At 45.4% G+C, this 14,765-nt stretch overlaps 2 protein-coding genes across 2 annotated transcripts; one reads left to right on the top strand and one right to left on the bottom strand.

Moving 5' to 3' along the window:
* Window positions 1-115: 115 nt before the first annotated feature.
* lsg1 (large 60S subunit nuclear export GTPase 1) lies at window positions 116-9,035 on the bottom strand. Its single transcript, XM_035416310.1, has 14 exons — window positions 8,813-9,035; window positions 8,493-8,619; window positions 8,159-8,279; window positions 7,934-8,020; window positions 7,586-7,672; window positions 6,861-6,921; window positions 6,219-6,395; window positions 5,194-5,532; window positions 4,965-5,066; window positions 4,132-4,275; window positions 3,520-3,643; window positions 2,610-2,689; window positions 2,083-2,259; window positions 116-1,669 (listed from the first exon to the last, which is right to left on the bottom strand). Exons 1-14 carry the CDS (start codon window positions 8,912-8,914, stop codon window positions 1,490-1,492), a joined length of 1,908 nt encoding a protein of 635 aa, XP_035272201.1. The 5' UTR covers window positions 8,915-9,035; the 3' UTR covers window positions 116-1,489.
* Window positions 9,036-12,020: 2,985 nt separating this feature from the next.
* Window positions 12,021-14,038, top strand: fam43a (family with sequence similarity 43 member A). The gene has a single exon (XM_035412037.1). The coding sequence runs from the start codon at window positions 12,190-12,192 to the stop codon at window positions 13,306-13,308; it is 1,119 nt and encodes a 372-aa protein (XP_035267928.1). The 5' UTR covers window positions 12,021-12,189; the 3' UTR covers window positions 13,309-14,038.
* Window positions 14,039-14,765: the final 727 nt, after the last annotated feature.

The following is a 14,765-nucleotide window of genomic DNA, read 5'->3' as shown; positions in this document are numbered from 1 at the left end:
TGCCTGCATCGTTCAGAGCATAGCAGAATTTAGTAACTCACTCCCAAATTCATATGGTAAATTGTGAAATTCTTAAATCCCTTAAACCTTGCATGGAAATAAACACTGAAATACATTCATATTCAAGGTAATTTAATTAACAATTCATTAAGATCAAACAACATGTTTTTGTTGTAATCACACACTGACGTTCAGAGACACATCTCTTATGAAATTCATAATAAACCACAAACTGTGACCGAGGATTTCTTCAGTACTACTCCAATACTGCTTCCATTCCAAGATTAGTACTTGTATAGCAAAGTCAAAGACTAATGATTAAGCCTGTCTAGAAAAATATATACTGTGCTCTACAGTATTAGCATTTCATCAAAATGGAACAGAGGTCTTAAAATAATTCCAATACATTGTTTTAGTTACAAAGAAAACAATTTGTCATCTAAGCAATTTCACTCTGAAAAATCTTTGAATTCAAATTCCTGTAACTTTATAAGACTGTCATGTACTGTAAGCTTGTGGTGACATTTTCTGCCATTTCAAAATGGACTGAGCGATCACATTGCTGAAGGTAGATTCATTCTACTAGGTACGGTCTGGGTTTACTTCCACTATATCCTCTGTGACATCATCACCGTGCGACTCTACCCTTCCAGAGATCTGGCCGCACTCTTATTCACTCATTTCCTCTTGTGATGCAACAGACAGTCCCTGGACCTGGAACCTGAGCCAATCACTGACTGAGGAACCTCCACAACGGACCACAGTACTTGGGAGGGAGGGACTGAAACCGGACTAAAGTTATTTTACAGACAATATTCCAGACAATTACTTTACAGACAATCTTATGGCAAGTACACATCTAAAACTCAGCACTTGCCAGAAATTCATAGAGTTGTAGCTTGCCAAGACATCTGTTGTATTTGCTCATCGTGTTCATTTGAAGAAGGTAAATTTCCTATTCAACGGAATAGGAAGTGGAATTTATACTCTTTGCTATGAAGCCTTTACATTTTTTTAAACTACACCTCCTAAATGTGGATCGTTCCACTCCAAATAGTATCACAGGTTGCAAAATAATTTTCTCAACAAGGCCTGTAGATTTCTTCAATCCACTGAGGTCCTGGAATTCAACAAACATTTCTACAATTATTTTCTATATTTATGCTTTTTAAACATTTTTATGATTTATGATTTTTGTCTCAACGGTTAAACCCTCTGAGCCCAAGGATAGACCAGATGACTGCTTCCTGGACAGTCAGATTACAGACACCAATAATGGCGGTCCAATATATGTGAGCCGTTGCTAATCACAGGTGTGTCATCCAGGTATTATACATGTGTACGGTCAGGTTAACAGGTGTTTGATACATATGCGGTCGGGAGTCCAGGTGCTTCAGAAGAGGGCCGCCAGGCGTCCAGGTGTTTCACAGGTGTGCTGCCAGGCGTTCAGGTGTGAGGTCAGGTGTCCGGGTGTTTCACAGGTGTGTGTTCAGGCGTCCAGGTGTTTAGTGAGCCTGCGCACTTTCTCCTTCTTGTTCCTGTTTCCGTGCTTCTTCCAGGGCTTCCCGGCGGCTTGTTCCGAGCCCGGCGTTCCTGGGACTGCCGGACCGCTCCCAGGCTTGTATCCCATAACGCACTGCACACCCTTGGTCAGAGCCCTCACGTTCTCCTGCGGGAGACCAGAGCCGTTATTCATACAGCACCTCGGACCAGAGCCCGTATTCATAAAGCACCTGAGACCAGAACCTGTATTCATAAAGCACCTCAGACCAGACCGTGGATTCACAGGTCGATCACTACACGTCACACGTCCCGAAAAAAAAAAACTCCAACAAAGGATGCACTTCAAGAGCCTCTTAGCTCCTCACTCCTAAATCCTACAAGGAGCATTTAACAGGCTGGAACGTCCTTAAAGATAGTGGACCTCGATCGATTTCCAGGTCAGACGAGGACCGAGGAGACCAATAAAATCAGCGACTGGAATGAGCCCCCTGATCCTAGATCAGCCCCCCCCCCCCCTCCTCTGAGACCAAAGGGGAAGCCATTTTACACAGAGAGACGGGGCGGGGGGGGAAAGGTTACCCGGTGGAAGAAGTCTTTGTCCACGGTGTTCTCGATCCTCTTGATTTTACGCGGCCTTTTCACTTCCTGGGTGGGGTCCTGTTGCTCGGCAACGCGCCGAGGGTCAAACTTGCCGTGCTGCGGCTGGAAGTCTTCGGGGGCGATGTGGGGGGGAGGGTGGCAGTACAGCAGCTTTCCCTGTAAGAAAAATGGCGGCAGTGTGGTGTAGTGGTTAGGGAACTGGGCTTGTGACGTGAAAAAGGCTGCAGGTTCGATTCCCAGGCAGGACACTGCCGTTCTACCCTAGCATTTCTTCAGCAAACAGAATTTTCCAACAGTATAGATGGGTCTACTACGCAAAAATGAGAAAGTTGTGCAAGTTGCTCTGGATTAGGGCGTCTGCTAAAATGCCCGTAATGTTAAGCAACGTCAAACAAAATGGCCGCATGCTACCCCTCCCCCCCCCCCCTCCCCCCTCCCCCCCCCTCCCCCTCCCCCCCCCTTTAAAAACGCACAGGGGACAGCGAGGGTGAGTGTGGAGGACTTACGCAGACGTAGTCCTTCAGCACGTAGCGCGCGGAGCGGGATTGGTCGGGCTGACCGTGCGTGGTCATGAAGCCGCGCATGTCTGAAAGGAAACGGCGGAGAACGTGAGCGCTGAGAGACGGGCACGTCAGAACGGGCTACGGGTAGGGCTCAGGGATTAGGGTGAAAGCACACATTAGGGTTTTAGGATTAACTGCAGGAGTTAGGGTTTAGTATAGAAGTTAGGGTTTAGGGTTAAGTGCAGGAGTAAGGGATTAGGGTTAAGTGTAGGGTTTGGGGTTTCAAGTTTAGGGGTTAGGGGTTAGGCTTCAGGGGTCAGGGTTAAGTGTAGGGTTTAGGAGTTAGGGTTACGGGTTAAGTGCAGGAGTTAGGGTATAGGTTTAGGGTTTAGGGTGTAGGGGTTAGGGTTAAGTGTAGGGTTTAGGGTTTATGGTTAAGTGCAGAGTTTAGGGTGTAGGGTTTAGGGGTTAGGGTTAAGTGTAGGGTTTAGGAGTTACGGTTACGGGTTAAGTGCAGGAGTTAGGGTATAGGTTTAGGGTGTAGGGTTTAGGGTTTATGGTTAAGTGCAGAGTTTAGGGTTAGGGGTAGGGGTCAGGGTTAAGTGTAGGGTTTAGGGTGTAGGGGGTAGGGGTTAGGGTTGAGGGTTTAGGGTTTAGGGGGTAGGGGTTAAGTGTAGAGTGTAAGGTTTAGGGTGTAGGGGGTAGGGGTTAGGGTTGAGGGTTTAGGGTTTAGGGGGTAGGGGTTAAGTGTAGAGTTTAGGGTTTAGGGTGTAGGCTTTAGGGTGTAGGGGGTAGGGTTGAGAGTTTAGGGGTTAGGGGGTAGGGGTTAAGTGTAAGGGTTAGGGGGTTAGGGTTAAGTGTAGGCTTTAGGGTGTAGGGGGTAGGGTTTAGGGTTTAGGGGTTCGGCGCTCACATCCATAGGCCATGAGCAGTTCCTCGGCGGTGGGCGGGCGCTCGGGGTCTTCGTCCTCGCGCGGGCGAATGATGCTGATGCCGTAGGTGCCCTCCAGCACGGCCCGGGGAACATTCTGACACACGTCACATGGTTAAGGCCCCAACTGGCCAATCACGCGCTGGCATCTTCTACTGACACCTGACAGCTTGAGACTTCAGACAGCTTCAGATGGCTCTGCCAAATCGGGAGAGCTTCAACTTTTTTTGCTTCAACTCTCAACGCCCCCCACCCCCCTCCCCAACTTGGAGAACAACTGCCCTACAGACAACTTGCATTTACAACCATATAATAACAAAATTAGTTATTTCTTATCAGAGAAATAAAAACTTAACGTTATCATGTTATTTAATCTATCCCTACACTACCCTCTCTGACTCAGTTATACGTGATTATTACACTGAGAGCAGGTATGCCTACTCCAGCAATAAAGGACTACAGATGGACATCTATATGATTGCAATTGGTGCATTTTTTTCCACCACATTATCAGTGGGCAGATCAATTTACCACCCAAAACTGTTTTCAGGGTGAGGTGAGGCAGCGCTCTAAAATGGCGGACAGAGAGGATATTAAAGAGATGGCGGGAACGTGGTCTCTCATCTGGTCGATGGGGAGGATCCCGCTGCAGATCATGTCGGCCTTGGTGGACACGAAGGAGGGCATGACGAGGCCGGGGCAGTCACACAGACACAGGCCCGGCTCCACGAACAGCGTCTGCAACACAGTCACACTGCGCTCTGCAACATCATCCCATTTCACACAGTCAAACTGCGCTCTTAAACATCATCCCATTTCACACAGTCAAACTGCGCTACAGTCAAACTGTGCTCTTACCCCCATCCCATTTCACACAGTCAAACTGTGCTCTTAAACATCATCCCATTTCACACAGTCAAACTGCGCTACAGTCAAACTGTGCTCTTACCCCCATCCCATTTCACACAGTCACACTGCGCTACAGTCAAACTGTGCTCTTACCGCCATCCCATTTTCACAGTCAAACTGCGCTCTCATCACAATTGGTTTTCATCGATTTATCAACAAATACTGATTTCCACGCCAAATATGTTTCAGCTAGAGGCAGAGAGGCTTGAGCATGTCTGAAGCACACACACACGCACACACGCACGCACGCACGCACAAAACCCCAGACAAATTTAGGGTCTCTAAATGAAAAATCTGAAATGATCACATCCCTGGATGCGGCTCACAATATTCCAACATTCCAATAATCTCAGAACATTTTTTTTATAATCAATTTGTCTATGTGAAAATCATTCCAAAAATTTTTTTTTTTTAAATCAACAAATCAGTCAATCAGTCAAAAAAAGAAATAAACACGTTGTACTGGAACAAAGAGATGTGTTTCAGGAACACATAAACAGCAGAAATCCCTGGGTTACCTGAAAGTGCTTAGTGTGTCCAGGCGTGGCCGACACTGACACCTTCTTATTCCTGAGAAGCGTGTTAATCGTGGAACTTTTCCCAACGTTGGGATACCCAACCTAGTCAGGAGAAAAGAGAACAGGAGGAACGCTGAATGATAATAATCACAGTGCACATAATAAATCACCCCACATAAACAAGTCTGCTGAGAGAGAGACAGAGAGAGAGAGAGACATACAGCCTTACCAGTCCAACTGTAATCTGGCCTTCCTTCAGCTTGGTGCCTGAGTGGACAGTCTTGAACAGAGCCAGCAACTCATCTTTGCTCAGGAGGCGGCTGGAGTTGTGGAAGGAGGCAGTGCCAGGGGAGCCGGTCTCCTCCTTTCCCTCCTCTTCCTCCTCCTCCCCCTCCCCCTCTTCCTCTGATCCCTCTGAGCACGTCTGCCAGTCGCCTTCCTCCACACAATCCTCAAACGTGTCCCTCCTCTCCTCTTCATCCACGTCTCCTCCCTCCTCCTCCTCGTCCTCCCTCGCCACCTCCTCTTCGTCACTCAGCTCCTCCTCTTCCTCGCCATAGGCCTCTCCCTGTGATGTACGAATGGCTCATTAATCACCGCGTCAAAGACAGGCCCCAACGTGGCAGCTTGTTCCACTCAAACTCAAACAGAACTAATCGTGGAGGGAGTGCCATAATTTAACAGGCTCAAATCTCCACTTCAACTGAAATTACACCTGTTCCGGTTTCTGTCAAAGTGGACAGAACAGAATAAACATGAGCACAAACAACAGATGCTGGAGCACGTACTCATAGCTACCTCAATTTTGACAACTTTTAACTCTTAAAACTAATAAAATAAATAAATGTTCTGTAAATGTGCTCAAGCATTAGAGTTTAGATTTTTTTTTTGTAATTCAAATTTTTTATTATTTTCAAAGCGGTGCAAAATGGTACAGACACAGTACATTGCAGCTTTTTTGTACATTTTTTGAATACAGCCATTCCTTACAGGAAACACAAAATAAATAAAATGAAATAATAATTCCAATAATATAAGATAAAAACAATAATAAACAGAAGACAAGGTGGACATAAAAGGTACAGGAGTTTAGATTTTTTAAATCATATGGATAGAAGTCTAGAAGCACCCAGCTTCCTCCCTGGCACAACCCCAGAGACATAGGGAAAATCTCTTCTCTGTCAATGGTCCCTGTGCCTCTACTATACAAAGTAGGACAGACGGAAAGACAGACGTGCTGACGGGCTTCCCTACCTTCTCCTCGGCCTCCAGCCGCGCGTTCTCCGCCAGGGCGGACCAGAAGACGGCCCGGATGCCCTCCCTCTCAAAGTGCCGCGCCCAGACCCGCCGCTGCTCCCGCGTCAGCAGGTCGGCCTTGTTCACCAGCACCATGTTCTCCTTGTGCTCAGACGCCTCCTTCACATAGCGCTCCTGGGGGAGGACGGGGGAACGGGAGAACGCAGAATGAGGCCATTCAGCTCATTCTGGCTCCTCACTGAATACCCTTAAGATCTCTGCCTCTATGACATGGTAAATGGTAAATGGACTGCATTTATATAGCGCTTTTATCCAAAGCGCTTTACAATTGATGCCTCTCATTCGCCAGAGCAGTTAGGGGTTAGGTGTCTTGCTCAAGGATACTTCGACATGCCCAGGGCGGAGTTTGAACCGGCAACCCTCCGACTGCCAGACAATCGGTCTTACCTCCTGAGCTATGTCGCCCCTACATGACCCCTACATGACCTGGCAAAGCTGTTCCACACACTGTCAACCCTCTGTCCAAAGAAGTAGTGATTGACACCATATTTCAAACAGAAACCAATATCAATGTTTGATATATAGCAAATCCCTTGTCTACCCGTTCACGGTTCTTACTCTAATAAGTGCAGTACTTACGAGGTCCGGACATCGGAACAGGGAGGGGTGTCTGGCGTCCACGATCTGCACTACAAGATCACTGGAAAACAAATCACAGTGAAGAGCCGGATCACAGCACACACCAGCACTGTGCACTACATTAACATCTCACAGGAAGCTACATCACATCTAAGAATTTAACAGACACTCCTATCCAGACTGACTTAAACAGCTGCCATTTCTTTTTAGCGTTTGATATATGTACAGTAACAACTAGACGTTCACTAACAAAACACAGGTTAGAACCTCACCCTGAAACCTGATCCAATCATCACCCTCCCTCTAAAACATGATCCAATCATCACCCTCCCCCTAAAACATGATCCAATCATCACCCTCCCCCTAAAACACGATCCAATCATCACCCTCCCCCTAAAACATGATCCAATTATCACCCTCCCCCTAAAACATGACCCATAAGTAACAAGGGGCCCACAGTGAGTAACTGCACACGGCAGCATAGTGTAGTGTAATGGGAACAGAGTTTGTAGGCTTTGGGTTGGATCAGTCAGTTGGGGATCTACCGTTTATACTTACTGAGCAAATTAGTTCAACCTTAATTTCTTCAATACGTATCTGACTGCATATATGTACTGTATGTAAAAACATCACCTGAGTACATCACTCTGGATAAGGGCATCTGTTACACGTAGGTGCACATCTTTCTTTCACTGTAAGCTTAAATAAAACGCTTCTGCTCCTACCTCCTCTCTATGACTCTCCAGAGCTGTCTCCAGAAGTCTAGATTTCGTTCGTAGGGGGTGAGAATCAAATTCTGATCTTCTTCCAGCCTGAAAAAAAACACACAAGCTTTGAGGTCATTTTAATAAAGAGTATGAACGTTTCAGTCTGTTGTATCTGTACTAAAAAAATACAGTATACACATTAAAGAGGCGCTCTGCCTTTACAGAACAGCTGACTTCGTACGTGCACAAACACTACGCATTTACAGCTTTAAAGCACGAGGAGAAAACCTCTTTGCATTTCACTTTCTTATCGAAACGGTTAAGATGCCTGTTTTTAAGCAACAAGAAAGTCAGAGATTGGCTCACGTCGCCAGTTCCCGTCTCCACTCCAGGAAGCTGTCTCTCTCCGCCTGCTGAAGAGCTTCTGGGCTCGTGCTCTGGTCCCATTCCGGTCTGGAACACAAGACGGACCGGGGCAAAATAAGCGCTGGGGGGTCAGTACTTGTACATGAGTATCGTTTGGACAAAGCGAAGAGGACCGCGTTCAGACTGGGCTACTAATCGGTCGGATTCGGGTAGTGAAGTGAGTACCTGCGCGGTATGCGTAGTAACTGTTTATTCTCCTCGTGGAGCTTCTTAAGCCTTTTGGTCTCTTCCGACGTCAGCAGACCCGATCTGGATTCCGCAGGCACGAACTTGATGTTGAGCTTTTCTGCAAATACGCACATCACATCACTTACAGCGAAGGACACCCAGCTGGACGAACAGACTCATCAACTGGAAGTGTACAAATGTTGTTCCGCAGAGATGGAAAGCCCAGGGGTTCGAAAGTAAAATACCTGTAATGCTGTAATTCGTCCACCTGTGAACTCATTTCACCATTAGTTCTACCTCGTGACTGAAGAATTGTAATAAGTGTCCTCACCGGCTATAAACTCCGTCCCTGCGAGTTCTGCGGTGGCCAGAAAGTCGTCCAGGGAGCTCTGTTCTGTGACGGACTGCAAGTTCAGGCGACCCCAGTCGTACCCGTCGTTCAGCTCACTCGTGTGGAGCTGTCAGTGTTAACCACAAGCGAGCATTACAGATATTGCATATAACACAACAACTTCACAACATAAAAACTGAAACAACACATAATTTAGTTTCGCAAGCTATCTAAAAGCAGGCTGTATGACAACATTTTAGTAGGCTAGCTAAGCTAACTGCAAGAGCTAGTGCTGACCGGATACTAGAGCATAACGTTACCCAAGAATCTGCACGTCTGTTGCCACGACCTGCCATAAGCCTCTCCTTTATTAAAGCTCTTCCCAGTCCCGTGCCACCACCTCCAGATTTCTTCTTTCCCATTTTGATTTTTGCGTGGACAACGTTTAGTGGTAAAAATCACATACAATCTTCCGATTTCTCACTCAATTTCTTCACTCAATGTAATTACCCACTTCGCTAACCCATGTAAAAGCACCATGTGAGACTTGTTTTCGTCATGGTCGGAAGTGCTACGGGACGAACCACTTACGTATATACGAAAAATAAGCCTCGAATGATAGCAAAATATCATTTATTTTTATAAATAAAAATAAAACGTGTATCATCAACTAACAATCATTTTATCACGTGGCTCGATGTTTCATGACAAATTACTGACAAAAGAGGACATTTTACTTTTTAAATTATTTATAATGGTATGATCCAAATGTGTCTTCAAATAACCTCCCGAGTACAACAACGTCTAAAAGAAATAGTTCCAGAATGTAATCACACTATTTCCGTATGCAAAAAAATTGATGTGTTTTTGGTTGTGTTCTATACAGAGACTGTAAAAAAATATGGACAAAGCTACTGTGACGTCACCCATTGACTCTCCGTGGGTCTCCGAAAATACGTTTTGAAGCTCAATGGCGGGCGCGGCCATTTTGGAGTTGGAGCCAAAACCACAGAGTTTAAAAGCCGCTCTGTGATTTTTACAATTTGATTGACAGTCCGGTGCGGAAAAGCCCATCAACCTGAACGAGGCTAGCTGACTGTCTGCCGTTATGTTTTAAAATATATTATCAGATGTTTACGGAGTTTAATTTCCATCCGTGACTGTACTGTCATGTAATCACGTTATATGTATGACATTAAAAATACAATTAGGCTATGTTCAGTTATCTTCAATTCATGTTTCTCAGCAAAACGAATATGCTTAACTAGCATATCAGCTTGCCAGTGAGCTAGGTAGGCTATCCGTGGTTAGCTCACGCATTAGCAATATGAACCACAGGGGAAGAACATTGACTACACTGATGGTCAATCAATCGGAGATGTGTAGGCTACTGGTGATATGACTAGGCTAATTTTCGTATAACTGTCTGGTAGATCTGCTGTTAACCGAGCAAGTTATCGTCGTAGGTTTTCGCCAGTCAGTTAATGAGCCAGTAACTGCTACTACTAGCTACTCCATCGCCGTTTGTGGTGTTCACTTGCTGGGTGACGCTAGCTGACCGATCGTTCGCAAATCACTTTCTACCGAATAAAAATTAACACTGTCAGCGGTTATTAACAAATCTACCAAGTATTTTAATAACTGATCTGCAGGCGTGTAAATATGACAACGCACTTTGTACAGCAAGTTTTCCACCTGGTGCATGAAGACAAAAATAATGTAGCCTACGTTGAATTTCTAATTATTATTAGGCTATCGTTTTTTTCTTGTAAATCATCAAAACCAATGGAGAAAAGCCAATATACGCAAGGAGCCCCCAGAACCGATTCTGAGAACCACTGTCTTAAATGCCTAGCTTGTCGGTCTCTTAAATGCTAAAAACATATTCCTTTCTAAATGCCAAGATGGTTAATTTCGTTAAATTCTGTGTGTGTGATTTCAGCAAATGAACCTTGAGACTCTTAATTCGCTTCGTGAAACTGAAAAAGTGTTTATCCCAAAATCGGGATTATAGTAGCTTTGTCACATGCTTGAAGCATGGCCCAGGTAGACATTTACGGAATGTACACGACTGACAAGCCGCCAAACACGTTTGACAGATTGAATGTTTGCCGGTTAAGGTTAGCTAGCTAGTCAAACGGCTTGGTAGCCGAAGTTGCGAACTGTTTTAGCACAGGCTACTGCTGGTTTACCAAATATAGCAGGCTGATTACGCTTTCTGCCGAGTAATTATTTGGTTAAGTAGGCTAAAGGAAATAGTAAAAATGACTCGGCTACCGAAAAACTTAAGAGGAGGATTATTTTATGGTCGTCTAGTGCAGCTGTAAATAGCACACGCCATAATGAAATCACCACGAAATGGGATGCCTGCATTTTCAGACTTAGCACAGGCGGACCGTAGCCGGAGCCGCAATGGCAAGGCCAAGAAGCGCCACCGCCCACCCCAGTGACCATAGACTGTGGCCCCTACTGTAGCATAGTCCTCCGAAGTAATCCGGAAGTGACGCAAGCTGTACCTCATTGGTCCAGAACAAATATTGGCCCTGTGCCCAAATGATGCAATAAATCATAAAATAGACCCATGGACAGTCATAAGACGAATAAAATACACCTATTATGACTATTTGTTCTTGTGAGAAAAAATTAGTGGCTTTGTATTTTTATTGCATTTGTACCGTAGACTTACATGGAAACCGGATATGAAAACACCTATACTGGAGCCATCCGTAGTGGCGCTAGTGAGCAACCAGGAACTACATCACCAGGAAATGAGCTTCAAAAACGAAGTCTGGTTTTGGCCGCTTGGTTCTATATAACAATTTGTTTCATTCAACTCGAAACGAAGTAAATCAGTATTTTTAGATAACTGCAGAGACACTGTAAATCTATTTTCGTTGGGAAAAAATCATAAAAGTTTAAAAATCAGATTAATTTCTAGATTAATTCAACATTTAAAATTTAACATTCATTTAATTAACAAAAAAGTTGTTAATTAGGCTACATCTGCGTGGATAGTACAGTGATGCTCACTGCGTAGTCGCTCCTTTGTATATCCAGCAGATGGCGGTAGTAAACAAACTTACAACATGAATCTCAAAAATCGTGGATTCAATCATTGAGAAAACGGACACCATGAATACATTTCTGCGTGAAATATTTACATTGCCAGACAAGGAATCTCCTTCCAACTACACATTAGTCCTGTAAATAATATGAAAACTTAAGAAGCGTCGCACTTTATCTTCTTTTCACATTTTATTTCGTTATTAAATGACCATTATTGGCAACACCAAACACATGAACTTTAAAGCAGATAATGCTATCTTTTGCATAACATTCAATCCAAATATTGATGATTGAAACAAATCGTTTGCGGGAGAGGAGGGTTTGGAGGAGCACAGGTTGTCTGCTATTTTAGTACAGCCCAGTCTTCTGCGCATTTCTCTGTTTTCCGTCACCCCCCTGCTAGCGAAATGGTTCGGCCCAGTGTATATTTACAGCTGATCTTGCCATTCTCAACAGTCAACTTATGGGTATTTCGAAGCGATAGAAGTAGCTCGAGCGTAGCTCGAAAGAGATAGTTTTTGCAGCGGGAGAGCGATGTGGCATGCGCTAGATGTTCAGAATACGAATGAATTAAGAATTAGCCATCTTAGTTTCTTTGCACTTTTGCAATTTCTGTTATATTAGCTGATATATGTCAAATGACAACATAAAACAATCACTGGTGCAATTGCATTCTGTAGCAGTCCACAGAGGGCACAGTCATATCATGCTCCCGTGGAAGAAGAATAAATTCGATCTGATCGAGGAGGACAAGCAGACGAAGCAGAAGGGTTATGCCGTCAGTCTTAACTACTCGGCGCTGACCTCCTTCGCGAAGTCCTGTCCGGAGAGTGCTCTCAACCGAGTAGGGAACATGTTTAAATCCAAGCGGAAAAAGGTGAAAATTACCAGCGACGACCCCACTTACACGGTGCTATATCTCGGGAATGCCACGACCATCCAGTCCAAAGGAGAGGGCTGCACCGACGTGGCGGTCAGCAAGATCTGGAGCAAAAGCGAAATGGGCAAGAACGGCACGAAGATGAAACTGACCATCAGTTCCCAGGGCATACGGATGGTGCATGTGGACGACAAGGCGAGACGGCCGGGACACTTGTATTTGCTGCACCGGATAACCTACTGCGTCGCGGACCCGAGACTTCCCAAGATTTTCGCTTGGATCTACAGGCACGAGATGAAGCACAAAGCGGTGATGCTGCGGTGCCACGCGGTGCTCGTGTCTAAGCCGGAGAAGGCGAAGGCGATGGCGCTGCTTCTGTATCAGACATCGGCGACCGCCCTGGCGGAGTTTAAACGGCTAAAGAGAAGGGACGACGCGAGGCACCAACAGCAGCAGCTCATAGGAGAGCAGACGATTCCACTGGTGCCCCTCAGGAAGCTGCTAAACGGGCAGTGCTATTACAAACCCCCGGTGGAGCGCAGCAGGAGCGCGCCGAAACTTGGGTCCATCACGGAGGACCTGCTCGGGGAAGAGGAAGAGGAGAAAGCCATGCACTTTGAGTGCGAGGACATTCTAGACACCGACGACGACGACAGCTTGGACAGTGGCAAGCAAGAGCTCTCTCAGATCATCAACGACCTGGGAGAGATGTGCATTGGGAACGACGTGCAGACCTTGAAAGCGGACCTGCGGGTAACTCGGCTGCTCTCGGGCGAAAGCACGGGGAGCGAGTCGTCGATAGAAAGCAACCAGGAAACCATTCCTGTTCCTAACGGCTTCGAAGAGAGAAAAATTCAGGAGACTGTTTGACTGTATATTGCTTTTTTTTCAAGAGCCAAAAACCGAATCCACTACAAACTATTACCTTTTTTAATTTAACGTCGCGTCCATCGCAAGGGTCGTGTATGACTGTAGAATTACGTGCCTCCTCATTAAAATGACTTGAAAATGTACTGTAAAGATTTAAAGGATGTTCGATTCTGGACAGTCGCACAACGAGACACTACATGCAACTGAATGGTTCTCTTGCGAGCAGGAGGCCATAAAGACCGGAGAAGTTACGCTGTGCGTTCTGAAATGTTTACGCACTGCGCGAGCCATCACTCCCATCACGTTAGAAGGATTGTATCTGATCGAAGCATGTTTACCACCAGACTTTTTTTTTCCTCTTAAGAGATGCCAAAATTAGATTCAGATAACTCCGTACCCAAAAGGTTCTCACACATCCACCAGGGAGAACTTTACACACTCCCTTTAATTCGGCTGTTTTTCTATTATTTGTTTTTATTATAATTATTTTTTGCACTGGTGTGAACTTATGTTGAGTGTAACGTTATTACTTTGTACATAGTATTGTTCTTCTCATGAATGTTGTCATGACATGCTATATCTTTGCTGTGCAAAAGAAAACATGTGTATTAAGATGTACATAGTAAAAGAATTATATGTACATAAATATCTGTTATTTTTTAAAGATGTGATATGTTTATTGTGAACCTCACAAATTTACCAATAAAAAAAGACGATTCTAAAAAAAAATGAGACGTGCAGTAGCCATGCGCTAAAATTGCTTTCCGTCTCTCGGTTTGGTGGGAAACTGAGTAGAACATACCAGCAGAGAATATGAGTTTGTGCGGTAGCCTTCAGCTTAATATAACATGTAGGTGGGTTGCAGCTGTGTTGCTGTGGGCCAGTCTAGTACATGCCCATTTCCTTGGGCTGCGGCCTGGTAGGGGTCACTGTTAACTGTCATGCTGTCACAGGTGGCCCTTTCCTTCCTAATGCACTAATCTGCTGAAACATCCATCGCTTCATCTTCTGTGTTTAACGCAGCGCAGAAGCTGTTTATGAGCGTGAACAGAAGTCGTCGCATTTCTCGACGTTGTCATAGCGATGCAGTGGCGGTGGTTTTCCAGGTTCTGTCAGTTGGTGTAACTCTTTAAACAAAACAAAACCAAAAAAAAAAAAAAAAAAACAGGACAGCACCTTGAATTATTAGTCATAATAATAAAAAAAAAACATCTTCAGGATGGTCTGTGAGCACAGCATTCTGAGCATGTGCAGAGAGGTAACTCCAGGGCACGTTCCGGAGGACTGTGTGGGAGCAGTGGCGAACGGGACATGCAGGAGGTCTGTAATCTTAACTGTGATGCATTTCCGCGGGCCTCCGTCGGCCCTCCGTCGGCTCTCCGTCGGCCCGGTCGGCCCTGCTTTTTCCATCACGTCCAGCTGCAGGGCCCTCACCGGTGAGCTCTTCCGCACCCCGG

This window comes from Anguilla anguilla, chromosome 4, assembly GCF_013347855.1.
Source record: "Anguilla anguilla isolate fAngAng1 chromosome 4, fAngAng1.pri, whole genome shotgun sequence".
In the NCBI taxonomy this organism is placed as follows: Eukaryota; Metazoa; Chordata; class Actinopteri; order Anguilliformes; family Anguillidae; genus Anguilla; species Anguilla anguilla.
This window is presented reverse-complemented; position numbering and strand designations above follow the sequence as displayed.